The 27,448-nt window shown below is 46.8% G+C and overlaps 1 protein-coding gene across 3 annotated transcripts; it reads left to right on the plus strand.

The window, feature by feature from the left end:
• On the plus strand, positions 1-27,277 carry KPNA7 (karyopherin subunit alpha 7). 3 transcript variants are annotated; one of them, XM_055561701.1, is made up of 11 exons: positions 8-32; positions 4,190-4,278; positions 6,218-6,343; positions 9,734-9,816; positions 10,238-10,506; positions 11,878-11,960; positions 13,483-13,746; positions 15,531-15,764; positions 17,542-17,724; positions 21,749-21,895; positions 27,067-27,277. In XM_055561701.1, exons 2-11 carry the CDS (start codon positions 4,213-4,215, stop codon positions 27,178-27,180), a joined length of 1,569 nt encoding a protein of 522 aa, XP_055417676.1. In that variant the 5' UTR covers positions 8-32; positions 4,190-4,212; the 3' UTR covers positions 27,181-27,277. The 3 variants fall into 3 exon arrangements, with proteins under 3 accessions (XP_055417678.1, XP_055417676.1, XP_055417677.1); XM_055561702.1 differs by lacking the exon at positions 8-32 and adding an exon at positions 1,854-1,881; XM_055561703.1 differs by lacking the exon at positions 17,542-17,724 and having other exon boundaries at positions 1-32.
• Positions 27,278-27,448: the final 171 nt, after the last annotated feature.

Raw genomic sequence — 27,448 nt, forward strand, 5'->3', positions numbered from 1 at the left:
CCAGCAGGCTGGAGACCGCGGCTCACTACCAGGTGAGTGGTGGGTGGCTGGAGGCTTGTCTCTGTGCGTGAGGGCACCGGGACACTAGAGGCAGTTTGGGGGCCCTTGGAGAGGTTGCTGCGGTTTTGTCCTCTGCCAAGCCGGTGGTTTGCCCTGAGGGGTGGCTCCCAGGAGGCCCAGGCGGGGCCTTTCCCTGTCGAACTTCAGCCTTGGTTGGCAGATGCTGTGCCGAGTGGCTCTTGGCTTGTTTTCAGAAGGGGTGGGAGGGGGTGGTGACTGTTGGGGGCTGTTCACCCTGCAGAGCTCAGGTGGTGGGGGGTGGCAGGGTGCCTGGGGCTGCATCAACCACACAGTAGCCTGCAGACCTGTATTCTGGTGTCCCCCTCCCGGAAATACCCCTCAGAAGTTTTCACCTGCGGAACAAAGTCTTCTGCAGCCTTGGAGGTGGGTCATGGGAGAGGCCTGGCCGCTTGCCTCCTCCTTGCTGTGACACGTGCCTTCCATCTTGGTCAGGGTGGGCCCTGGAGGGAAGCCTGGCTATGTGGCTCCCTGCCTCCAGCCTGGAGTGAATGCGGAGGGGGGTGGTCCCTGGAACTGGAAACCCTCCCCCCCCACCCCGGGGCCCCATTCCAGCCCCAACGGACCTTGGGGTCAAGGTTGGCTCAGTCTTTCCTAAAGAATAAACCTCCCTCTCTCCAACCCAATGCATGGTTTTCACTTAAATCCCACTTTGTTTGAAGAAGCAGCTGTTAGTGATGTAGATCTGAACACATCAAAAGACATCCCTGGTACAGACGAAGTGGAGAAATGAACGAGTCGCTAACCGTGTCTGTAATCGGCTCCCCTCCTATAGTCAGCCCCTTGGGGCTCGAGCAGAGCAGCTAGGGTGCTTAGAGGATGGTGGTGTGGGCTTTTAAAGGTTAACTTGGGGGAGGAGTGGGGTTATTGGGGTTAATGCTCTTTATGCTTCTGAAGTATTTCATTTTCTGAAGCTGTGAACATGCGTTAATTTAGAATCAGAAAAATTGTACTTGCAGAAGCCAAGCCTGGGGTGATGAGACATATCTTAATTTAAAACGGTTCTGGGTTCACAAAAGATGCTCAATGGCAAAGCTTGACTAGATCTATCTAGGAAAGGATAGAAAAAACCAAATGGCCTATAACGCCCCAACCAGAGAAAGTAACTCAGTGCCATTAATTAAACATGGCCCGGGAGGGTCCCTTAGGTGGGCTTTTGCCACCTGACATCCAGGGAAGGGGTCTCATACTGTGTGGCCTAAGGTTGAGGGGAGGGGTATCAGCCCCCTCCCAAATGGGTGATGTTTGCCTAAGTAACCAGTTAGGCTTTCTCTGGATCTCAAACTTGGAGACTGAGTGAAGAAAGGTACTGACTTTGACTTCGGCCCCTAATTCAAAGCCTCCAGCTTGGTGTTCTCCTCCTCCTGGTGAAGGATGATGGGGTAGCCAGTGCTCCTGGTGCTACAAGTAGCCATGGGAGGGGAAGGAAGCATGTTTGAGCTGTGAGGAGGGAAGCTTGTGAAAGCCAGAAGGATTGGCTCTGCAGCTGGCTTTGCAGAATGTCCCCAGATGAAGTGGCGTGGCCACATCTGTGACTTTCAAACTGCTTTGGGGAGAGGGGAGGACTCTGATCTGAAGTCGAGCTTTATCTCCTTATGCCATCTGATATTGGCCTGCCACTCGATTTTTGTTTTCTTTCTTTTTTGGCTGCACCTCACATCTTTCAGGATCCTAGTTCCTCCACCAGGGATTGAACCCACAGCAGTGAAATAGTGGAGTCCTAACCACTGGGCTGCCGGGGAATCCCCATTGACAGTTGACTTGAAGGAAAGCGGTGACCATCTTAAACCTGCTACTTCCCAGGTACCTTACGGCCATACCTTCTGGGATGTGGCAGAAGGATGCATGGTTACCATGGCAACAGTCCTAGAATGAGGCCCTGCCTTGGGTCTCCCCAGAAGCAAAAGCATTTCATCCCCGTGTACCAAACCAGCCTCCTGTGCACATTCAGACAGCCTCACGAACTGAGCTGGCGGGGCTCAGTTAACAGCGAGATACAGCAATGAGGTGGCAACACAGTGTTTCAGAAGCGGCCTCGGCTATTTCCATTGCCTAAAACGTGCGCGTTCCTATTTTCCAACATCTCCTCCACGTGTTAGGGGCCAGCCACGGTGGAGACCTGGTGTTTCCCAATCTGATTTTGTTACAGATTATCGGCTGCAAAGCTCAGTGAACCAAACCATGGCGTGGCAGTCAGACCTAGGCTGATTCCTGGCTCCGGGGCCTAACCGCTGCGGGCACTTTGGCAAGTGGTGACTGAGATGATTTCCCCACTTGCAAAAGAGGGCTCTCTCTCCCTTACTGCTAATGTTACTTCATTAATTTTTTTGTTTTTGTCATACAGTTCATTCACAATGTTGTGTTAGTTCCGGGTATACAGCAAAGTGATTGACTTATACATGTATGTGTGTGTTCAGTCGCTAGGTTGTGTCTGATTCCTCGCAGCCCCATGGACTGCAGCACAACAGGCTTCCTTGTTCTTCACTATCTCCTGGAGTTGCTCAAATTCATGTTCATTGAGTCAGTGATGCTATCTAACCATCTCATCCTCTGTCGTCCCCGTCTCCCTTCAATCTTTCCCAGCATTCAGGTATTTTCTAATGGGTTGGCTCTTTCCATCAGGTGGCCAAAGTATTTCAGCTTCAGCTTCAGCATCAGTCCTTCCAGTGAATATTCAGGGTTGATTTCCTTTAGGATTGACTGGTTTGATCTCCTTGCAGTCCAAGGAACTCTCAAGAGTCTTCTCCGACTCCACAGTTCAGTCCTTGCTTCTTTACTGCCATGCAGAACAGCCCTCGTGCTCTTGGACCGTAATACCAGTGTCACGAAGACTCAATTCTTGCTCAGTTCTCACTCAGAGTTCCTCTTCTCTCTCCTTGGCTCTCTCCTTACTTACAGAATTCTACAAGTTGTCTACACCATCCCATCCAAGTTGATAAGTCTAAATTAGTCATTCCCACCAAAATTATCCCCAGCTGTTCTCTTCTCAAGAAGAGTCTGTTGGTTGCCTTCGTCCAGTTTTCTCTCGGTATAATGTAGTCCAGCCCATCCTGTATACTTAGATGGATATTCACTGCACACTTGTAAGAAAGGTCATTCCATACTGCCCTGTAGAAAGTCCAATCTTGGCCCAATTTGAATAACCTCCTCTAATGAAGGGCCAACTGCTTTTGTGAGCTTATTGCTCATTGCTGTCATCCAACAGATATTACTGCATGCCAGGCATCGTGAAGGGGCTGAGGAATTGTACCCAAGACACTCACGGCCCGGTTGTCCTTGGGAGTTTGGAGGGGAAGATGCACAAACGAGAAAATACTGGGCGATGGTAAAAGCTGTGGAGAGAATGAAACAGACCGATTGAGAGGATACTTGGCTTCTTACATAGGAAAGAGTTGCTGGGGCGAGGAGGCTGAGGCCAGCTTGTGTAGGGTGGGCATCCTGGTGAATCTGAGTTTTCTTCTAAGATCAGTGGGCATCCAGTAGAGGGTGGGGGGGAAAAAGTGGGGGAAATTACATGGTCGATTTCTTTTTCAAAGATTGCATGGCTTTGTGTCGAGAACAGAGTGGAATACAGCAGTAGTAGAAGCAGGGAGAAGAGAGCGGAGGCAGTTGCCAGGGTGTGGGTGAGAGATGACCATGGGTGGGACCTGTTGGAGGAAGCCTTCCCGAGAATTAGGAGTGGGTCATGCTTAATAAAGTCCTAAACTAACATGCCTGTGTGGAAGAAGAAGACCATCTCCATATCATAGCCTGCTCGGGCTCCTTCGCATCCTGTGCATATATTCTGTACAGAAGTCCTTGGACCCAGCCACGTGGAAGGGTTCTGTGCTTTGCTTCCAGCCTACCCTAGCCGTCAGAATAAACTTAAGCCAAACTGTCCCCAGAAGCAGTACGTTTCCCTTACCCCCTGCAACCCTGGGCTGGTCCCCCCTCTGAACTCCCATGATGCTCATTACTTACTCAGCTGGTGTGTGGTGCCTATGGATGCTGACCTCCTGAGTCTGCTCCCTGTTGTGCTGTGGGGCCTTTAAGGGCTTAGAGTCTAGATGGCTTTAACATAGTAACCACATACTGGGCCCTGAAAATCTGTTTGAAACTGTCCTTCCTACAGGTACTTTACTTCTTCCAGTCAATATGCCAACTTTGGATGCTCCGGAAGAGAGGCTGAGAAAATTTAAGTATCGGGGCAAAGATGCATCTGTGAGTATGAAGGAATGCCTTATCTGTCAGGGTGAATGTGGTGGTCCTGTGGTTAAGAGCCCACGCTTCCACTATAGGGATCGCAAGTTTGATCCCTGGTTGGCGAACTAAGATCCCACATACTGCACACAAAGAAAGAAAAGGCATATGGTTGAAATGCATTAAAAATAGAGTGAAGGGTGGGAGAAGATAGGGTAACCAAGCAAGTAGTGCTGAGTGTTCTTTGTGGGTAAGTGCATGGATGTTCATTGAATAATCCTTTTAACTTTTCTGTATATTTGAAAATTTCATAATAAAATATTGAAGGTGGGGAGGATCAAGCCTCGTGGACTTTGTTGGACAACTGTAGATTCAAATTAGGGTTTCCATGTGGTCTTGAAAGTATTAAACTTTAGACCATCAGTTTCTTCATGTGTAAAACAGGGCTGATAACCTACCTCCAAAGGTCTGGGTAGCAGTATCAAGTGCCTGGCATATAGATGCTTACCTGCAGCTCTGCATGTCAAGGGGGCTCACCAAGAGCTGAGATATTGGAAATACAAGTACCGACAAGCATGCCTCGTAAAGAAATAGAACTCAGGAGTGAAAGGTCCAGACTGCTTTCTCTACTGGGCTGAGCATGAGGCCTGGGCCAGGGAGTCTGTGCTGTGTGTGAATCTAGCCCTCACTCAGCTTCTCTGGTCTCCAAATCTCCTGTCTAGCTCTATGTCCTATGTCTATGTATCTTGACTGATGTATCAAGTTGGCTGTGACTTGGGAATCTGAAAGGCAGCTGGGGATAAGGAAAGCACAAGGTCACAGCTCCCCAGTTAGGACACTATCCCGAGCCAGTTTCTTTTTACTTACGCCCTTCCAACAAATGTGGCTTGTCTGTCTTCCAAGACCATCGCAGATTAAAGGAAACCAGTTAGGACACAGGGATGGAACTCTCTGTGGACAGCAGGGGGAAGGGTCAGGAGATGAGAAGGTAGAAACCCAGGGTACAGCGCCCTCCTTGGGGAAGGGCCACTGATGGGCCAGCACGGCAACTGGCTCCTCAGGCCCCCAGTGTATCCCGCCCTTCCAGAGACACCACAGCGACCCTGGTTTCTTTTCTTTTTTTTTTTTGGCCACACCATGTGGCTTGTGGGAACCTAGCTCCCAGATCAGGGACTGAACCAGGGGCCCAGAAATAAAATTGCTGAGTCCTAACCCCTGGATCACCAGGGAATTCCCCCTGACCCTACTTTCAAGAAAGGATTAAATAGCTTCTTTAAAGAACCGCAAGTATCTGATACACACTGACTTCCTTATAATCAATATTTTAAAGTCTTCAACCCCAAACTCATCTATCCATAAAGATTAGATCATTTCCCCAGGACTCTGAATACTGTGAAGTCTGAGTTTTGCCCAATAAAAGAAGAAAAGAATTTGTTTTTTGGTTTGTTTTTTAGAATTTCCATCTTCTTCTTCCTCTGGTGTCCAAGTAAAACTCTTGGGAGTACACCAAGGCTTGAATGACCTATAGGCTGATACCCAGCAGCGGAAATGGTCAAGGCCGTCTGGGGTCTAGGTGCTCCCTTCAGGCCCCTGCCCCATGTGGGTGCCCACAGTGGGCAAGCCCAAACCTGCTTTTCTGGAGCTAATTATCACCAATGAAGATGCACTCAGATTTAGGGCAATGGGATGTCCAGCTCAGATGTCTCTGTACCTGTCAATGGGCAGACATAAACTTCCTTCACTTTGGGAGGAAGACTGACTCTCTAGAGGTGGTGTAGGAGGAAGAAGTCAAGGAGGTGAACCGAGCTGACTGTTGACCAGCTGCGTGATCTGAACTTTTCAGCCTGTTGCTGAAATGTGAAATCAGATGCTTTGAAGTGTGTTCTGAAGACTAGCTGTGGTGGCAACCTGCCCCCCACCCCCAGCTCTAAGGGCTCCCATTCTTTCTTTTCCTCATTAGGCAAGGCGGCAGCAGAGGATTGCAGTCAGCCTGGAGCTCCGGAAAGCCAAGAAGGATGAGCAGGCCTTGAAGAGGAGGAACATCACTGATGTCTCACTTGACCCTTCTGATCAGCAGACCAAAGGGGTACGTTGAGAACATGGCATTTAGAGCAGTTGGGTGTAAAAATATGTCCTTAGTAAGTTTCTCTGCCCTTAAAATGTTTGATTGAGAACTTGCAAGTTCTAACTGAGGCCCTTTAAGGAAAGGAGTAGAGAGATGGTCATTAGAGCTAAACTGATGTTGTCGGAAAGCTAAGTGTCATTATCTTTGTGGCCATGAGTCTGGGATCTATGTTCTAACAGGAGGTAGAGAAGGTGCTGCTTCTCAGTGAAACTTCACTTGCTTCCATTCAGCCAGACACAGGGAAGGAGGGGTCACGAAGGCGCTCTCCCGGTAGAGGCATCTGGTTCCTCGGCTTGTCAAGTCTAACCTCGGACTTGGGTGCTGTCATCTGCCTTCCATGCTCCATCCATCTCAGCCTCCCTCAAAGCGAATCCTGGGACGACTTCCAGGCCCATGTGGTTATTTCTTCTTTAAGTGTTTGTGAAAGTTCACCAGTGAAACTTTCTGTGTCTGGGCTTCTGTTTGTGGAATTTTAAAAAATTAGTAACTCAATTTCTTGTTATAGGTCTCTTCAGATTTTCTCAGTCACCTTTGGTGATTTGGATTTCTTGGAATTTGTCCCTTTCATCTAGATCATTTAATTTGTTGGTGTACTCTGTTAATTTGTTGGTGTACTCTGTTTATCGAGTCTATAATTTTAATTCTGTAAATTCGGTAGTTATGGTCCCAATTTTATTCCTGGTTTTAGTCACTTGAGTCTTACCTATTTTTCTCTTGGTCTATCTAGCTAAATATTTGTCATCTTTATTGCTCTTTTGAACCAACTTTTTGTTTTAATTTTTTTCTATTCTCTCATTCTGTTTGATTTATTTCCACTCTATTTTTCAAATATTTTCATTTTCTCTGATTATTTTTTTTTTTTATCTTTTAGTTCTCATATTTTAAAGCGTGAAGATAGGTCATGGGTTTGAGGGTTTTCTACTTCTTCAATGTAATACATGCATTTATGGCCACATATTTCCCTTCAAGCTCTGCTTTACTTGCATCTCATTAGTTTGGGTTTATTGTAGGTCTGTTTCATTCGTCTCAAACTATCTTCTAATTTCCTTGTGGTTTTCCATCAGTTATTTAGGAGTGTGTTGTTTAATTTTCACAAATCTATTTTTCCCAAATTTTCTTCTTCTCTTTTTCTTAAAGACTTAATGCCCTTTTAAATTTTTATTTATTTATTTATTTTTGGCCGCACTGGGTCTTTGTTGCTGGGCTCACTCTCTCTAGTTGCGGCAAGTCGGGGCTCCCCTTCGTCGTGGTGCGCTGATTTCTCTGAGGTGGCTTCTCTTGCTGCAGAGCCGAGGCTCTAGGCATGCAGGCTTCAGCAGTTCTGGTGCACAGGCTTAGCTGCTCCATGGCACGTGGGATATTCCCAGACCAGGGTTGGAACCCATGTCCCCTGCCTTGGCAGGTGGATTGTTAACTGCCACACCCTGGAAGTCCCCACATTTTCTATTATTTGTTTTTAATTTCATTGCACTGTGGCTAGAAAATATACTTTGCATGATTCCAGTCTTTTACCGAGACATGTTTTATGGCCTAATATATGGTCTATCATGGAGAATATTCCATGTGCCCTTGGAAAAAAATGCATATTCTGTTTGTTGGTGTAGATGTCTGCCAGGTCTGATTGCTTTGCAGTGATGTTTAAGTCTTCCGTTAGCGTGTTGATAGTGTATCTGGTTGTTCATCCACTGAGTGCGGGGTTCCAAGTCTCCAGCTGTTGTTTTTGAATTCTCTTTCTCCCTTCACTTTTGCCAGTTTTTGCTGCGCATAGTCTGGGGCTCTGTTGTTAGGTGAATATGTGTTTATAACTATTATATCTTTTAATGGGTGAATTGACTGTTGTTATAAGATGTCCTTCTTTGTCCTTAATAACTTTTGTCTTAAAGGTTGTTTTGTCTCATATTAGTGTACCCACTCCAGCTCCATTTGGTTGCTGTTTGCATGGTATATTGTTTTTGGTTCCTTTCCTTTCAGCTCTTTTTTGCCTTTGAATCTTATGTATGTCTCTTGGAATTTCCTGGTGGTCTAGTGGTTAGGACTCCGTACTTCCACTGCAGAGGGTACCAGTTTGATCGTTGGTCAGGAAACTAAGATCCCACATGTCATGCAGCACAGCACCCCCCGCTCAAAATGTGTGGTTAGTCTATTATTTGCCCCCAACTATTATCTAACCCCCTCTCACCCCAAGCAACTGCAAATTTGTACCACTTCCTTGAATTGTTTTTAACAAATAACCTCCAGGAAAAAGACTTTTTTCTTTATGTGAGGTCTGAGCCCAATAAAATAGAATCTTACAAATGGGATCTCCCAGGAAACCACCAGAAGGATCAAATAATAACTCTCTGGGAATGAGGTTTTAAGGGAGAACCAACCTGTTCTGCCTCCTCCAGTGCCTGCTGGGCTATTGGTTTTTAAAGCGCCCACGGAGCTGGGGCAGGAGTGGTGGGGATAAGGCACGGCAAAATGCTGCAGTCCTCGCTGTTCTTCCTGGTACAAAAGTTGATTCCATTTTTCAGGTTTCTTGTTGTTTTTGTGGAAGAGAATTTTGAGGTCCTGACTCTGCCATTTTTGCTGACATCCCTAGCACGTCCTCCTTTTGGCTGCAGCGGGTCTTCAGTGCGCTGCACGGGCTTCCTCTAGTTGTGGCGAGAGGGGGCTGCTCTCCGGCGGTGCTCGGGCTTCTCCCTGTGGAGCACGTGCTCCAGGGCACGTGCAGGCTCGGCAGTTGCGATGCACAGGCTTAGTGGCCCCGGGCATGTGGGGTCTTCCTGAAAGTGGAAAAAAGGGAAAAGTGCCAAGTGTTAGTTTGCTCAGTCGTCCCCAACTCTTTGTGATCCCATGGACTGTAGTCTGCCAGGCCCCTCTGTCCATGGAATTCTCCTAGCAATAAAACTGGAGTGGGTTGCCATTCCCTTCTCCAGGGGCTCTTCCCACCCAGGAATCGAACCCAGGTCTCCTGCATTGTAGGCAGATTCTTTACAGTCAGTCACCAGGGAAGCCTGGATCTTCCAGTACCAGGGATCAAATCCATGTCTGCTGTCCTGGCAAGTGGCTTCTTAACCACTGGACCACCAGGGAAGTCCCACTAGCTTCCCACTAGCTTGTATGGGAGTAAAAGGCTCTGGGGACCCAAGTGATATTAGGAATTACCTCTCCCCCAGAGCATGGGAAGTGTCCCACGAATCCGTGAGACCTGTGAGACCACCAAGAGTTCTTCCCTCTCCTAATACAGACCAGCATGCAGCTTGAGATGTACTGCTCAAGCCAGCTTCTTCTAATCAGATAGATGGCGAGACTAGATGACCATGGTTCCTTTTGGCAGAGACTGACTTGAATCTGTGTCTCCTTATACAGGTCAGCCTCACCCTGCAAGAAATAATCAGTGGTGTCAATGCCTCAGATCCAGAACTATGTTTCCAGGCCACCCAAGCAGCCAGGTATCACCAAACAGACTTGTATCATTGACGGGTTCCTAGCCGGATTCCACTGGCCTCTTTGGTCTCTTGACAGTGGCGAAACACCCACACGATGTAGGAAAAAGCGGGTCCATCCAAAAGTGAGATGGAATTGCTCCTCTACACTGTCCTTGAGAACAGCTTAAGATATGCAAGTGTTGTCAGAGATGAATGGCTTCATTTAAATTGGCCTCTGCAGAAATGGCGGCTCATAGATAATAACTAAAAATGCTGCTTCATCCCCGCAAAGTGCCACAGGCTGAGTGTGAGGATCCGAAGGAGCTCTGGCCCAGCCGTTTGTCTCATTGGATAGTTAGGAATGCCAAGAACATCCATAAAGGGCCTTCTCCCTTCCTGACTCACAGGATATGTTCTTGTCTTTCTTTGCTCTCACACTGCAAAGGAAAATGCTGTCCCGGGAGAAGAACCCTCCTCTGAAGCTGATTGTGGACGCGGGACTCATCCCCAGGCTGGTGGAGCTCCTGAAGTCGTCCCTTCACCCCCGCTTGCAGTTCGAGGCAGCCTGGGCTCTGACCAACATTGCTTCAGGGGCCTCGGAGCTGACTCGCGCCGTCGTGGTCGGGGGTGCCATCCAGCCCCTGGTTGAGCTCCTGTCTTCCCCCCACATGACTGTGTGTGAACAGGCCGTGTGGGCCCTCGGGAACATAGCAGGTGAGGCTCTCCCCACCGGGGAGCTAAGAAAACAGTGGGCCGGGCATGTGGCACGCCAGGGGAGTTCTTTGGGGAATGCTGTAGATCAGACACTCTTGAGTATTCAAATGCCTAGCAACGCTGGCAAGAGTAGAACGGGCTTTACCGAGACTCAGAGTCAAGTTCAGAGGCCAAAACCTGAAGCTGAGACTAGGTGATGTGGTGTGTTCTGGAGCTCCAGGCTGCTTCGGGACCTCTGCCAAGACTGGGGTCTTACAGCCTCAGGGCCTAGTGGCTTCAGGAACAAAAGACAAATCTCTGTTGACACTGCTCATGCGGGCTGGGGATACTCTGACAGACCCTTACATCGCCCAGGACCGTAAAAGAATTCTACCTTCAGTGCCAGTTGCCCAGGGAACACACACACAAATGTTTGCTCAGTGTAGGGGAAAATTCTCCCTCTGAAAACATGATCCTAAGATCGTCCTCACGGATTTAGTACTGGATGCTGTACTCCCTGCATGGCCCGAGAAAGCACAAGCTGGGGATGAGGGTTGCTGGGGTGGAAAATCCAGGATCCCAGGCTGAATATAAATATGTCTCTGGGGGGAGAAACTCAACTGGGCCCCTCAGGGTTTTGACAAATTAAAATCAACCAAATATTAGCAATTTCAAGTTCAGAGAGTCAACAGTTCTCCATGACCACATCAGCAGAAACAAACAGTGTGATTAGACCTCCAAGGACTTCGTGTGATGGGATTAGCAAACAGAATATAAAATAAGTCTGCCTTTTAAACGCTCACAGAAGTAAAGCATCTATTACAGAGATTTCATCTCTCGTTTTGCTCAGTGTAGTCAGGAACAGGCAAAATCGGGTGATGTAGTGTCGTGTAGCTTATGCCTTGCCTGATGGTTGAAGAGCTGAGGTGTCTAGGGTCTAAAGTTGATCTTCTAGCCCGAGTAGCAGATAGCCGTTGGCTGGCATCTATCTGTCTCCCAGACTTTGTTTTGAGTTGCTTTTGGGAGTTGCCAAAGCCTTCTGGGAAGACAGTTTGGTCTCTAGTGGCCTTTGTCTCCTGAGAACCATGCTGTGAAATGCCGCCAACATTTAGAGTGCACTTCCCCGGGCCTGGTTGGCTGGCTCCTTGATGGGCCCAGAGACCATGCTTCTAGCAATCCCTGCTGTGTGGTAGCTGTTTTCCACATCAGACCATCTACTCAACCAACATGTTGGAGACCCAGGGGTCTAGTTCATGGTTATACTATCTACTTGCCTAACCCAGGAATGAGTTTTGGCTTCTCACCCTTTGCAGAGCCTTTTGAAGAATTTGTCACCCACCCCAGGACCCTCTCTGTTCCCTCTTAGAGTGTTGTGTTCTTATCTATTTGTAGGTGATGGACCAGAATTCAGAGACAATGTTATCGCGAGTGATGCCATTCCACATCTGCTGACCCTGGTTTCGTCAAGCATACCAGTTGAGTGTCTTTTTGATGAAGTTCACTGGCTCGGTACACAAGTTCCCAAAGTTGGGAAATGGGGAATGTGCTTCCGAACCAATGCTAGGCCATGTGGTCTGCCCGGCCCCTTGCAGCGGTGATGAGGAACAAGGCCTTGGACTGGGTGTCACTGTGGGGAGAGGCTGATTCACATTTGTCCTCAAGGCAGCGCTGATCTTTCTTTGGAGTGGGGGTGGAGGTTGGAAGAGATCTATTGGAAGTTTTTCCAAACTTACAATCCTGCAAAAGAAGATGACTGAGCTCTCTATTCAAGGGGCACAGAAAGAATTAGTGGCTCCCCGGTACTGTTCCTGGGTAGTAAAATAGGGTCTAGGTTCGAAACTTAGAGTCCATGTGGATTGCTGTGGCAACAGTAGAGGACTCTCTGGGTTAGGAATGAAATTTGGGTTCTAGATTTGCCTTAAACAAAAATGAGAAGGCTGCTTCTGAATGTCAAGGGAGGGACTTCCGTGGTGGTCCAGTGGTTGAGACTCATCGTTCCCAATGCAGGGTACCTGGGTTTGATCTGTGTTTGGGGAACTGGAGCCCACATGCTGCAATAAAGATCCCACCTGCAGCAAATGACCTGGCATGGCCAAATAGAGAGAAATAAGTCTATTTAAAAAAATAAGGGGCTACATACCCTGCCCTCAAGGTGAGAGAACCTGATATGCTGAGCTGGATAAAGGCTGGCATGACGAAGGGAGCTTGCAAGCAGAGAACAGTGCAAGACAGATGGCAGGAGGGGCGAGGGACTTAAACGTCAGTCTGGGGGCAAAAGGAAGCCTTGGGAGGATGTCATGGCAGGAAGGGAAGCGACCTGGTCTTCCAGAAAGACCCCCTGGCTGCCGTCACAGGATTAGAGCCGAAGGAGGCGGAGGGGCACATGGACCTGGCTTGCTGCTGTGATGGGCACAGAAGCGGGAGGCAGAAGGAAGCGACGATTGCCCCCAGGTTTCAGGTTAGGTTGTTTAGAGGACCCTCCTTATAGAGATATGGGGAGGGTAAAGGGGAGAAGGAATCGGAGCCTTAGTTGTACATGTTAAGTTGAAGCCAGTGAGAGGCACCGTTGCAGCAACCCTGGGAAGGTAGCTGTGCCTGGCTAGATGACGCGTACTTATGTATCCTCCAGCCCTGCGAGGTCAGCCAGAGCAGAGTTCAGCCAAGTCTAAACTGACCAGCTGCTTGCTTTTTTATGAATGAATGAATTTTTTATTCTTGGCTGTGCTGGGTGTTGGTTGCTTTGTGAGGGCTTTCTCTACTTGCAGCGAGTGGGGGCTACTCTCTAGTTTAAAAAAACAAACCACAACAACATAAAAACAAAGCTCCTTCTCTGCACCCCTCCAGGGCTTATCGCCTAGAACAAATTCCTGTTTGAAGCTCAAACGCTTTGGTTCCTACGGGTCAATACTATTGATCGAGGGTGGCTGTGACACGTTGCTGTGGGCATGTTTCCTTCTTCCTTCCTACCCAGTGCTAGCGGCAGTCTCCTCGTTACAGGTCCCATTCCTGCGCAACATCGCCTGGACCCTGTCCAACCTGTGCCGGAACAAGAACCCGTACCCCTCCGACCACGCGGTGAAGCAGATGCTGCCTGCCCTCTTCTACCTCCTGGGGCACCCAGACAGAGAGGTCCTCTCGGACACCTGCTGGGCCTTGTCCTACCTCACCGATGGCTGCGATGTGCGCATCGGCCAGGTGGTGGACACTGGGGTCCTGCCCAGGCTGGTTGAGCTTATGAGCAGCTCGGAACTCAACGTCTTGGTAAGTGTCCCGGGTCCCATTGGTCTCCGTAGGGGCCTTCAGGTTAGAGTTTGCGGGTCATCATCACTTGAGCAGGTTCTCTTCTTCCTCACCCCCCAGTCTTTCCCTGTTGGTATTCATCCTTTACCTGGAACAAAGCTGGTCCTCTGCATTTCCCTGGTCTCTGCTACTCTGTAACTAAAGATCTGAATCAATTTTGATCCAAAATCGTGGGGGTATTCAATGACTTACTTTCTCTTAATCTGATAACTAGAAAAGATAGAGAAGCACCAATTAAAATTGCCTATAATCCCTCCACCTAATGAAGTATTCTGTTTTGAGAATTTTTTTTGATGTGGATCATTGTTAAAGTCTTTATTGAGTTGGTTACAATATTCTGTTTTATATTTTGGATCTTTGGCCCCAAGGGATCAAACCCACACCCCCTGGACTGCTAGGAAAGTCCCTAGTGAACTAGTCTTTTATGGCCTTTCCTTCTACTGGTTTCTGCATGTAGATGTTAACAAGTTGGGGTGTGTCTGTGCACATTTTAATGTAAAGCTTATAGCATTTGATTTTCTTACTCAAGCATAAAAGTTCCCCTTATCCTCTCCCCAGTTGGTTCCCTTAGACTACGTTAGGTATAGGTGGGAAGTAAGTAAAGCCAACATCAAACACATGACTCTGTGACATACGTCACTTGCATAATGTACTTCATTGGACATGTACTTTGAAGTACGGGTACCCCTTTTGATTTCTATGCCTAATATCGTGTATTATGCAATCTTTGTGATCATCCATTCAGAGATGAGTGTATCGTTGCTCAGAAGTCAAGGCTAGTTTGGGGATAGTGTTGAGGGCATGAAGGTGTGAAGACATATTCTAGAATGTTTATCATGGGGGCTTGGGGCCCAAATGCAGCAGACTGGCAAGGCTGTGTTTGGCCTATGGCGCTACTTAACACCTCTCACTGGAGTAGCAGATACCTAGTGTGATAGGTTAGGAAGATTCTAGAACTGTTGATGGGCTGTCACCATGGTACAGAGAAACCAAAATAAACCCACAGTCGACCCTCCTGGGCTTCCTAGACTGCTCAGTGGTAAAGAATCCACCTGCCAATGTAGGAGCCACAGGAGACTCGGGTTTGATCCCTGGGTTGGGAAGATCCCCTGGAGGAGGAAATGGCAGCCCACTCCGGTATTCTTACCTGGAGAATCCCTTGCACAGAGAAGCCTGGTGGGCTACAGTCCATAGCGTCACAAAGAGTTGAACACGACTGAGCTACTGAGTATGCACACATGCACCCATGACCCTCCTAGGACAGTTGTCTCGAGTCCAAACATAGACCCATCCTAGGGACCTTCAAAGATACTGAGAGGACCTTTATGAATGCATCCCCAAAATGCCACTGGGACTTCGTTAGCTCTAATTAAAGGAAGTTTGATATGTATGCCAGATACAAATTCAGTAGAGATTATTACATTATAAAGATGACCATCAGTTTAGCAACTTTCCCAATATAAAGACGTGAAAAGGACAGCACTGTTTGGGAAATGTATCACTTGACCTCTGACCCACTTGAGCTGAAACTACTGGGAGGCTGACAGGTACCTTTAAACTATGTGAACAGCCAAGGATGCACTGAGTGGATGAGGATCACGGATAGAATCATCATTCACAGGCTTCCGGAAAACCATCCGAACAGTGCGACAGACGTTTGGGAGGGCGTGGAGTTTGGTGCGATGGTTACCTTCCGCGATGACAAATTTGCAGCGTTGGTTACACGTCTCACCTTGGTCCCCCAGACGCCCTCTCTCCGCACCGTGGGCAACATTGTCACAGGAACGGACCACCAGACCCAGCTGGCCCTGGACGCGGGCATCTTGGGTGTGCTGCCCCAGCTGCTGACGCATCCCCGCCCCTCCATCCAGAAGGAGGCAGCCTGGGCCCTGAGCAACGTGGCTGCTGGGCCCCGCCAACACATCCAGCAGCTAATCGCCTGTGGCGCCCTGCCTCCCTTGGTGGACGTGCTAAAAAACGTAAGTGGCCCACACGGCATCCCTGACACAAGGCTACTTTGCATTGGGCTATGTGTTCAACTCCTTTAGGTGTTCAGATGTAGACTGAGAAGCAAAATTAATTGAGAGCATGACAAATCTACAAAACATTAGTTTCCTAACTCTCCCTGAAAAAGAAGGGGGGCATGCCACTTTGGATAGCCCATTAAAAATTTAGAAGACTTAATAAGTCAATGAAAAGGTGATCCCACAGCTCAAATATCCAGAAAAATATTGAGCTGGTAAATACTGGCTCATCTCTAGTGTTAAAGTGTGCCACCTACTTTCCTTGGCAAAAATGGGAGGAGATTTGGTTTCATTTTGTTTTAGTAGAAAAAACATATCGGGTTATAGTGATGTTATACACTGAAGAAAGGGCGTGCCTTTTCAGTATAAAAATCCCATTGATGAAAGCGTAAATCCAGATATACCAGGAGAAATACACTAAAGCTTCTTTCTTCCTCCTGATTCCCACTTCCCTTCCCCAAGACAACTGCTACCATCAGCATTTCTTTTTGTCACCTTTTAGTGGATGAGCTATGTTTAAACCATCAACTTGGGAAACAGGTCAGGAGTGGTGACCTCGGGTTGGGGAGGGAGGTTAATGTCAGGCTGACTGGTGGGTCCCCAGGTGTGCGTTAGGTATGGAAAGCTAAGCCAGGAGTGCTACCCAAACCATGGCATCTTCCAGTCTGTCAGATGCTTCCTTCCTGCGTCCTACCCAGAGTCTGTACCTATTCTAATCAGAAGCATCTAGTTGGAAATCAAGGAGTGATCTTTTTTAAACCGTGCCTTTTGAACTGTAACTTGCTTGCAGCCATGTTATTTTAGTGGATTTTTTTTTTTTTTTTGCTTTGGTCTAAACTGAGGTCGCAGTTTCCTCCAGCCATAAAGCGGGACTAACTCCTCCTGTAAATGGATAGAAGGATCCCTGATAAATGAATTCCATCTGTCTGAGCCAACTGCTTCTTTTTGTTTTTTGCTCTGCTGAGTCTGTTTGGCTGCATGGGCTCATCTCTAGTTGTGTCGTGCGGGGGCCACTCTTCAGCTGCAGCGCGAGGGCTTCTCATTGTGGTGTTCTCATTTTGTTGTTGCTGCAGAGCACAGGCTCTCGAGTGCGTGGAATTCGGTAGTTGTGGCTCACAGGCTGAGTAGTTGTGGTGCTCAGGTTTAGTGCTCCTTGACACACAGAGTCCTCCTGGACCAGGGCTCAAACCTGTGTCCCCTGCCTTGGCAGGCAGATTCTTTGCCACTGAGCCACCAGGGAAGCCCCCAAGTGCTTTTTTAAATGGAAGGGATGCATTGAGTGAGATTTCAGTGGCTTTCCTGTGTCCTCACCGGGTGGTGTGCTCAGCTCTGGAGCATCTTGTGCAAAGTTTTACTGGGGCAGAAAGACTATAAATGTAGACATGAGTCACTATAATCTTAAAACCCCAGGTGTCGTCCCTGATCGGTACTGTTTACCTGTATTGGTTGATGTTGATTCTGTTTTTCCTATAACCTGACGCAAGGAAATGAGTCTGTCTGAATGTAGAACCTCCCTCGAAGACCCTTCATGAGTCTGCCTTCCTTCTTGGCTTCTCAAAGATGGTGTCTTCTGTTCAAAAGCTGAAGGCAGGTTACCAAGGGACTCGGTGTGAATTGCACATAGAGTCCCGGGAATAGGTAGCCCAGCGTCCCTAGGAATCGAACCACATCCTTATCCCTGTATTTAGATTCTTCAGAATCTGTAAAGAATGGAAATGTTCTCTTTGTGCAGGGAGAGTTTAAAGTCCAGAAGGAGGCTGTCTGGACGGTGGCTAACTTCACAACCGGGGGCTCCGTGGACCAGTTGATCCAGCTTGTCCAGGCTGGAGTCTTGGAGCCGCTCATAAATCTCCTCACCATCCCAGACAACAAAATGGTTATCATCATCCTTGACATTCTTTTTTTCATCCTCCAGGTGAGCTGTTCTGAGCAGGTTGGTTTCTAAATAAGTCTCTGCATTAAGACATTTCATTTGGTTCTAAAAACCTAACTAGGATTCTCTTTTCCTCTGCGCTTCCACACCCCCCCCCCCACCCCACCCTCTGTCCACACATCCGATGGATAGCAGGACAAGAGGCTTTTCAATGAAGGTCCACCATCTTCATTTTCCCCCAGAAGTGTCTGGGTGGCCTGCATTGTTTTAGATGCTCAGGAAACGACAAAGCAAAGTCCTTGTCCCGTAGAGTTTATGTATTAGGGGGGCGAGGAGCAGATGCATCGAGTAGAGAGTTGCCGGTAGAATATATCTGATGGAGGGGTAGTTACTGATGGCCCAGAGTGGGGAGGGCATGGTGGTCTCTTAGATGCAATAGTTTGGAGAAACTTCAATGAGGAAGAACGTTTGAGTAAAGGCCTGAAAGAAGTGAATGAGTCTTGTGGGCACCTGGGAAAGTGGTCTCTAAGTGAAGGAGACCTTAAAAAGCAGGGATGGGGGTGTGGCCAGAGAGAGTCAAAGGGTGGAAGGTCCTGGGAAACAGGCTCGTGATATCCAGGGGCCAGAGCACGGACGGCCTGTGAGAGAAGGTGGACTTAGTCTGAGTGAGATAGAGAAACTAACCAAAGGTTTGAAGCAAGGAAGAAACAGTCAGTGAGTCAGATGGCTGGTTCTTCTAGAAGATGAAACAATATACTTGGAGGAAGCAGCAGGATGTTAGCAAGGAGAGACCTTGAGGGACCGTACTAGAGTTCCTTTCCGTTTAGCTGCGTGGCTGGGAAAATGGACTACAAAGCCTTGAGATAATTCTGCTGCTGCTACTGCTAAGTCACTTCAGTCGTGTCCGACTCTGTGCGACCCCATAGACGGCAGCCCACCAGGCTCCCCCGTCCCTGGGATTCTCCAGGCAAGAACACTGGAGTGGGTTGCCATTTCCTTCTCCAGTGCATGAAAGTGAAAAGTGAAAGTGAAGTCGCTCAGTTGTGTCCGACTCTGTGTGACCCCATGGACTGCAGCCTATCAGGCTCCTCCGCCCATGGGATTTTCCAGGCAAGAGTAGTGGAGTGGGGTGCCATTGCCTTCTCCGGGAGATAATTCTAGAGAATTCTTATTTCTGAAATAAAGGTGAGCTAAGCCAATATTTACATACTATCTGTGTCAGTTGTATACTGAACAACAAATTACCCCTCTAGTGGCTTAAAACAAACATTGTCTCACACAGTTTCTGGGTTTAGGGATCTGAGGCAGCTTAGATCTGAGGCAGATGGTTCTGGCTCAGGGTCTTAGAAGTTAAAGATGGAAACGGGGGTGCAGTCTCATCTGAAGGCTTGATGGAGGCTGAAGAATCAGCTTCCATGAAGACTCGCTTACCTGCCTAGAAAGTTCTTACCACATGGGTTGCCTGGGACTGTTTGAGTGCCCTTCCATCGTGGCTGCTGGCTCCCCTTGCAGCAAGCTATCTTCCACCTTCTAGCAAGGTGGAAGCCCCAATGTCTTGTAGGACTTAGGAAGGAGGTCATTTCAACAACATCCTATTGGTTACACAGATGACCCCATTTCAGCATGGGAGGGGCTACACAAGGGAATGAATATCCCGGAGGCAGGGATCATCTCAGGCCATCTTAGAGTCTGGCTTTATTCATTTGGTGAAGGTCTTTTTTATGTGACTAAGCCATTTGAAAAGGTTCAAAGTAACACCAGAGGACTCCTTTAAAAAGCTCATTTGAAGCACTCTTTTCATGCAACTGTCCCAGAAAGAACTGACCCCAGTCAAAAACGGATTGGAAACAGCCCAATTAGACACTAAGACTTTGAGCAAATCACAGATATAGAGTAGAGACTTGGCAGCCAGCAGGCAAAGTAGCAAAGCTGACCCTGGTGCTGGGAAAGATTGAAGGCAAAAGGAGAAGGTGACGGAGAGGATTAAATGCTTAGATAGCATCACTGACTCACTGGACATGAATCCGACGAAACTCTGAGAAACAGTGAGGGACGGGGAGCCTGGCGTGCTGCAGCCCGTAAGGTCACAGACAGGTGGGCAGGACTTAATGAGGGAAAAGCAATAACAACAAGGCAAGGTTGGGCATGACGTGTGAAAGCGCACTTGGAGCTGTAGACATCTGTTTATCTCATTCATTTGAATGAAACACTTGGGATCTGTTTCTTGGGAGGAGTCTGGGCACGTCCCATCTGGAGGACCAGTGAAGCCCCTGTATCCAGTGGTGGCCCATGGGACAGTAAGAAAGATCAGGATAAGATAGAAGAGGCTTCAGGTGGGCAGCAGAGTACGGTTGAGGTTCTTTGCAGTAACTTGGGGGCCATCTGCTGTTCTGTCCAAGTCCAGAATTCTCCAGGGCTCCTCCTGCTCTGGGTCATTGCCCACTTCCCAGTTTTCTTAGAGACTAACCTAGCACATTGGTTCCTGCCTCTGTTTCTTTTACTAAAAGTCAAGAGCTCACTCTGGATGTACAGAGAGGACTAGAAGGTATCAAGACTTAGACAAAAGTGCAGGCTCTCATCAGATAAATTATGGCCTAACCAATATTTAATTTGATCCACAGTAAGTTTTGTTTGTGTGTGTGTTTATTACTGCTCACATAATAGCCACCAGAGTCCTATAGGATGACAAAGTCGTTTCTTTCTCTCTCTGCGCTTCCCTCAAAGATTCTACTTAGGTGAACTACTCCTTTCCTTGAAGAGATGTGGGTTTGATCCCTGGGTTGGGAAGATCCCCTGGAGAAGGAAATGGCAACCCGCTCCAGTATTCTTCCTGGGAAATTCTATGGACAGAGGAGCCTAGCAGGCTCTACAGTCCCTGGGGTTGCAAAGACTCGGACAACTGAGCTTACACTGTAGTGATGCTTTCCTCTTGATACGCAGCACTTATTCCCTCAGAACTCTGTCCTTGCCCTTCCTTCTCTAGGGGATGCCATTATTCTGTGATGGACCCTGGTACTGTGCTGTTCATTAAGAACTGGGTACTTCCCAAGCCTTTTGTGCACATCTTCTATAACTTAAACCTCTGACCACTTACTCTATTGTCCTTTCTGTTTTTTTTTTTTTAATTGAAGTATAGCTGATTGACATTGTGTTGATTTCTGCTGTATAGCGAAATGATTGTTATACCCGTATATACACCCTTTTTTATGTTCTTTCCCATCATGGCTTGCTGTACTATAACAATTCTTGTCTCCCCTGATAGTGTGGGTTGGGAAAAGGCTTTCTCGATGTCTCACCTTTATTGATAGTTTTGTGGCCCTTGCCCATATTGTACATACAAATGATGAGTGAGTGAATGCCCATGGATGAGAAATCCAGTGATCAGCACGGGCTTCAATCCAGTCCCATCACGTGTTTCCAGAGACCTCACTAGCTGTCATGGTGTGGCTTCTGTTACCGAGGGTCTCCTGCCTGACCTCTCAAGGCTTTCCAGGGAGCACAGGGCCAGAACATCTGCATTTATGTAGCATCACTTGAACATTCTTTTCTCTGTTTTTAAAACAGTCTCCATTAATTAGAAGGGGTGTGCTTAGTCACTCCGTTGTGTCTGACTCTTTGAGACCCCATGGACTGTAACCCGCCAGGCTCCTCTGTCCATGCGGATTCTCCAGGCAACAGTACTGGAGTGAGCTGCCATGCCCTCCTCCAGGGGATCTTCCCAATAGGATCAAATCCAGGTATCCCGCATTGCAGGCGGATTCTTTACATCTGAGCCACCAGAGAAGCCCAATTAGAAAGGGGATACCTACAAAATAGTGTTTAGCCATGTGTGTATGGGTGGTGGCATATTCAGAAAAAAAAAATACTGAATTTTGTGCAATGAAGACAAACCTCAATAGATAGATGACAGTTACCCCCGAATGAGAGGAAGACAATGCAATTTTGATTCAATCTGGGAGAAGGACACTGCAGCAGCCCACTGGGCGGCTTTGGTCTGATCCCACTGAGGTAAAGCCCCATGTCCTAAGGGCTTCGGTCCAGAGTCTCGCTCTTATATCACCTGCAGGCAGCGGAGAAGATTTCTCAGAAGGAAAACATGTGTCTGCTGATAGAAGGACTCGGTGGGCTTGATAGAATTGAGGCTCTGCAACTTCACGAGAACCATCAGGTCGCCCTGACTGCACTGAACATTATCGAGAGACACTTCTCCGAGGTAAGTGCCCAGACCTCCTGTGCAGGTGATCACCTGGCCAAACCTGGGCTGTTCCTAGGAAGCTGGTGACGGACAGGCAGGCTTCTCTCATGACTCGGCCCTGAGTTTCTTCCCTTCCGTGTTATGGGGGCCACCTTTGAGTGGCAGCTTCTTGGTCCTAGGAAGCTTCCAGACCCCTTTAATCTCATAGGCGCTTGTCCTACCTCCTCTGGTGTAGAATCTCACTCTTGTTTTTTGTTATTTTTCCCTACTTGCCTCTTCTGGGGGAGGGAGAGGAAAGGAGTATGATGTTAAAGTGACTTTGTACTGAGAAATTTAAACAACGAAGGGGGGCCAGCTTTTGAACAACCATTTTGCTCTTTAATTGTATTTTGTCTCTTTCTGGGCTTCCCTGATGGCTCAGTGGTAAAGAAGCCACCTGCCAATGTGGGAGGTGTGGGTTTGATCCCTGGGTCAGGAAGATCCCCTGGAGTAGGAAATGGCAACCCTCTCTAGTAATCGTGCCTGGAAAACTCCATGGACCGAGGAGCTTGGTGGGCTACAGTCCATGGGGTTACAAGAGAGTCAGACATGACTTAGCAGTTGAACAACAGCAACAACAAATTGTCTCTTTCCAGAATAGGATGTTTGGGAATGAACTCTATAATAAAGGCTCCTAAGTTTCCTATAGGAGCAGGGAATCATGATCAGATAGCATTAGATACTTTTAAAGACTTTTTATTGTAGTAAAACATATGTAACATAAAATTGACTGTTTAAATCATTTTTAAGTGTATGGTTCACTGGCATTAAGTACATTTCACATTTTTGTATGGCCACCATCACCAACCATCTCCAGAACTTGTCCAAACTGAAACTCTGTCCCCATTAAACAATTATTACCCCCTGCCCCCACCAGGCTCTGGAAACCACCATCTCACATTCCATCTCTGAATTTAAGCACTAAGCACCTCGGAAGTGGAATCACACAGTATTTGTCCTTTTCTGATGGACTTCTTTCACTTAGCATAATGTCCTCAAAGTTCATCCATGTTGTAGAATGTATCAAAGTTTCCTCCTCTAAGCCTAAATAATATGCCATCATATGTATATACCTCATTTTATCTAGTCATCTATGGATGGACACTTGGGTTATCCTTTCGTCTATTGTGAATAACGTTGCTATGAATATGGGAGTACAGATATGTTGGAATTCCTCCTTTTATTTCTTTGGGGTACATACCCAGAAGTGGAATTGTTGGATCATATGGTAATTTTTTATTTTTTATTTTTGAGGAACCACCATATTGTTATCCACGGTGGATGTACCATTTTACATCAACACACACAGTTTCCTTTTTTTTTTTTTTTTAACATTCTCATCAATACTTGTTTTCTGTGGTTTTTAAATTTCTTCTTTTTGGTTTTACTTTTTTGTGTGTTTTTTTTGGTGAAACTATTTTCTTTGTATTTTTTTAAATCATAGCCATTTTAATATGTATGAAGTAGTATCCCATTGTTTTTTTTCTCCCAGTTTTATTGAGATGTGATTGACAGAGAACTGTGTAAGTTTAAGGTGTCCAGCATAATGATTTGATGTACTGCTGCTGCTAAGTCACTTCAGTCGTGTCCGACTCTGTGCAACCCCATAGACGGCAGCCCACTATGCTCCCCTGTCCCTGGGATTCTCCAGGCAAGAACACTGGAGTGGGTTGCCATTTCCTTCTCCAATGCATAAAAGTGAAAGTGAAGTCGCTCAGTCGTGCCTGACTCTTAGCAACCCCATGGACTGGAGCCTACCAGGCTCCTCCATCCATGGGATTTTCCAGGCAAGAGTACTGGAGTGGGGTGCCATTGCCTTCTCCAGATTTGATGTACATACATCCTCAAATGATTAGCACAATTAGTTCAGTGAACATCCATAATCTCAGAGATATGAACTAGAAAAAGAAAATTTTTTTCCTTGTGGTGAGAACTCTTAGGATTTACTCTCTTAACAACTTTCACACGTAACATACGGCAGTGCTAATTACATTACTCATGTTAATTATCCTTATCTATATGTATTATACTCATTATACTTATTTATCTTATAATGGGAAGTTTATGCCTTAAGACTCAGTTCAGTTCAGTCGCTCAGTCGTGTCCGACTCTTTGCGACCCCATGAATCGCAGGACGCCAGGCCTCCCTGTCCATCACCAACTCCCAGAGTTCACTGAGACTCACGTCCATGGAGTCAGTGATGCCATCCAGCCATCTCATCCTCTGTCGTCCCCTTCTCCTCCTGCCCCCAATCCCTCCCACTACCTTCATCCAATTCCCCTCCCCCCTCACTCCCACCTCTGGTCACCACGAATCTGATTTCTTTTTCTATAAGTCTGTTTTTGAAGGATAATTAACCTACAACACTGTGTTAGCACCTGCTACACGATACAGTGATTTGATATTCCTATACATTTTTAAATGTATAGAAATCAGAACAAGTCTAATTCCCATCTGTTGCCTTACCGAGATACCACATAGTCACTGACTATGTTCCCTACACTGTATATTTCATACCCATGGCTCATTTATATTGTAACTAGTAGTTTGTACCTCTTGATCTCCCTCGCGCATTTCTTTCACCCCCCTCAGGCTGTCGCATGTTTGTTCTCTCTACCTATGACTGTTTCTGTTGTGTGTGTTTTTGTTTTGTAGATCCCATATATAAAGTGAAGTCATAGAGTATTTGTCTTTGTCTGACTTCAGTTAGCACAGTACCCTCTAGGTCCACCCATGTTGCCACAGATTAGAAGATTACGTTCTTTTTATGGCTGAGTAATGTTCTGCATCTTCCTTATCCATTCATCTATCGATGGGCATTTAGGCTGCGTCCGTATCTTGGCTATTATAAATAACGCTGCAGTGAACACAGGGTGCATGGATCTTTTCAGATTGTTGTTGTTTAGTCACTAAGTCGTGTCTGACTCTTTGTGACCCCATGGAGTGCAGCACACCAGTCTGCTCTGTCCTCCACTATCTCTCAGAGTTTGCTCAAATTCATGACCATTGAGTCGGTGATGTTATCCAACCACCTCATCCTCTGTCACCCCCATCTCCTCCTACCCCCAATCTTTCCAGCATCAGGGGCTTTTCCAATGAGTTGGCTCTACGCATCAGGTGGCCAAAGTGTTGGAGCTTCAGCTTTAGCATCAGTCCTTCATTTTCTTTGGCTATATATCCAGGAGTAGAATTGCTGTATCATATGGTAGTTCTACTTTTGATTTCTTTTTTTTTTTTGAGGAACCTCCATACTGTTTTCCACAGTGGCTGCACCAATTTATATTCCCACAAATACTGCATAAGTGTTCTCTTTTCTCCAGATCCTCGCCAACACTTTTTGTTTGTTTTTTTGAAAAGTCATTGTGACAGATATAAGGTGATATCTCACTGTGGTTTTGACTTGCATTTCCTTGATGATTAGATGTTGAGCATCTTTTCATGTGCCTATTGTCCATCTGTATGTCTCGTTTGGGAAGACAAGTCTATTCAAGTCTTCGACCCACTCATATTCAAGTTTTAATGTTGAGTTGTTTGAGTTCTTTGTGTATGTTGGATATTAACCCTGTATCAGATATATCATTTGCAAATATCTTTTCCCATCCAGTAGGCAGCCCTTTTCATTTTGTTGGTTGGTTGTTTCCTTTGCTACACGAAAGCTTTTTCTTTTGTTATAGTCCCATTTGTTTATTATTTTTGCTTTTGTTTCCCTTGCCTGAGGATACCTATCAAAAAAACATGTTTCTGAGATTGATGTCAAGCAGCATGCTGTCTGGATTTCTTCCAGAAATTTTATGGTTTCAGATCTTTTAAGCCTTTAATCCATTTTGAGTTTATTTTTGTACATGGTATGAAAAAGTTGTCCAGTTTGATTCTTTGGTGTGTGGCTGTCCAGTTTTCCCAACACCATTTATTGAAGAGGCTGTCTTATCCCCATTGTATAGTGTTGCCTCCTTTGTCATAGATTCACTGACGCTCTGTAGTTTTGCATTAGATGTTTTTCGTTTGAGGAAGGTGAGATCAACGTTAAGTGGCCAGGTAAACATGGGGTGACACTCTGTTAAATGTCAAACTTGAATCATTAGCAAAATCCAGAGCTACACAATCAATATGACCAGGTTAGTGGTTCTTCCTAATGAGAGGTAGCTGATTTTAGTTCGGGACCACGAGGATGCTCTCAAAGGAGAAATGACCCGGGACAGTGATTAGCATCTTCTGGGCTAAAGGTGCCTGCTGCTAAGTCACTTCAGTCGTGTTCGACTCTGTGCGACCCCATAGACGGCAGCCCACCAGGCTCCTCTGTCCCTGGGATTCTCCAGGCAAGAACACTGGAGTGGGTTGCCATTCCCTTCTCCAATGCATGAATGTGAAAAGTGAAAGTGAAGTCGCTCAGTCGTGTCTGACTCTTTGCGACCCCATGGACTGCAGCCTACCAGGCTCTTCCGTCCATGGGATTTTCCAGGCAAGAGTACTGGAGTGGGGTGCCATTGCCTTCTCCATAAAGGTGCCTAAGAAAACCTTATAGTTAGGAAACTCATCCTTTAAAAGGGAGACAGTTCTTGAGGAGCCCTACAAGGGCTCCTAAAGACTTCTGATCTAGAAGTAATAGCTATCTATACCTATTGTATCCTTACTCACTATAAGGTTAATGTTCTATATAGCAAACTGCTTTTGTAAACAAGCCAGACACAAAAGGGCGAATGCTGTATGATTCCCCTTACATGAGGGACACACAGTTGTCCAGTTCACAGAGAGAAAGTCAAACAGTGGTTGCCAGAGGCTGGGAGGGGGAAGGGAATGCTGCCTTGTTTAATGGGTAGAGTTTTGACTGGAAATGATAGCACTCTGGAGACAGATGATGGTGGTTGCAAAGCAATGTGATTTGTCTACTGTGGGTGTGAATTTCTAAGCCACTGAATTGTCTGCTTCGTGGTGTAAGATGGTACATTTTATGGGATGTACACACACAGACTGCATTTAAGGTCCATCTGGAGAAGTAGTTCAAGGCTTCTCTCCTTTGATCTCTCCTCTGGGAGAGCCTCAAGGCTGACTCAGAGCAAATTCGAATCCACAGAAGATGTGAAGGAGTCCATCGTGCAGGGATAATGTGCTGAGAGCCTGGAGGTATAACAGTGTCTCTTCTCCCCCGAAGGAAGAAGAAACTGTCACAGCCTTGCGAGCACGGGACCAAGATCACAGATTCTTGAAGGACTTAACAAACACATTCCACTGCTGCACAACTCCTAAACCGGGACCCAGACCCTAAGACTCACTTCTTTAAGAAAACCCCTTCCCCTTGCATACCACAGGTGTAAAGCTTTTAAAACTGAACGTTAATAAAATTTTCCACATTTTCACCTCCATCTATCAAAGATGCAATTAAGCCACTTGTGCCCAAAAGCCACGTGGAATCCATCTCCTAAGTGCATGTGGTTTAGTGGTTCCCTTTCAGGATCTTCAAAGAAGATCTTCAGAGTAGGGCGGCCTAGAGCTCCCCAGACAAACTTGGGTGAGTCATAGGTATGGTTTGACCA

Source organism: Bubalus kerabau, chromosome 23 (genome assembly GCF_029407905.1).
Source record: "Bubalus kerabau isolate K-KA32 ecotype Philippines breed swamp buffalo chromosome 23, PCC_UOA_SB_1v2, whole genome shotgun sequence".
In the NCBI taxonomy this organism is placed as follows: domain Eukaryota; kingdom Metazoa; phylum Chordata; class Mammalia; order Artiodactyla; family Bovidae; genus Bubalus; species Bubalus kerabau.

Excerpts from the sequence above, each read along its gene's own strand:
- KPNA7 (XM_055561701.1), top strand. The coding sequence starts at position 4,213 with ATGCCAACTTTGGATGCTCCGGAAGAGAGGCTGAGAAAATTTAAGTAT. Across the intron at positions 9,817-10,237 it reads CAGGCCACCCAAGCAGCCAG|GAAAATGCTGTCCCGGGAGA; the intron begins GTATCACCAAAC and ends CACACTGCAAAG. Across the intron at positions 21,896-27,066 it reads TCGAGAGACACTTCTCCGAG|GAAGAAGAAACTGTCACAGC; the intron begins GTAAGTGCCCAG and ends TCTCCCCCGAAG.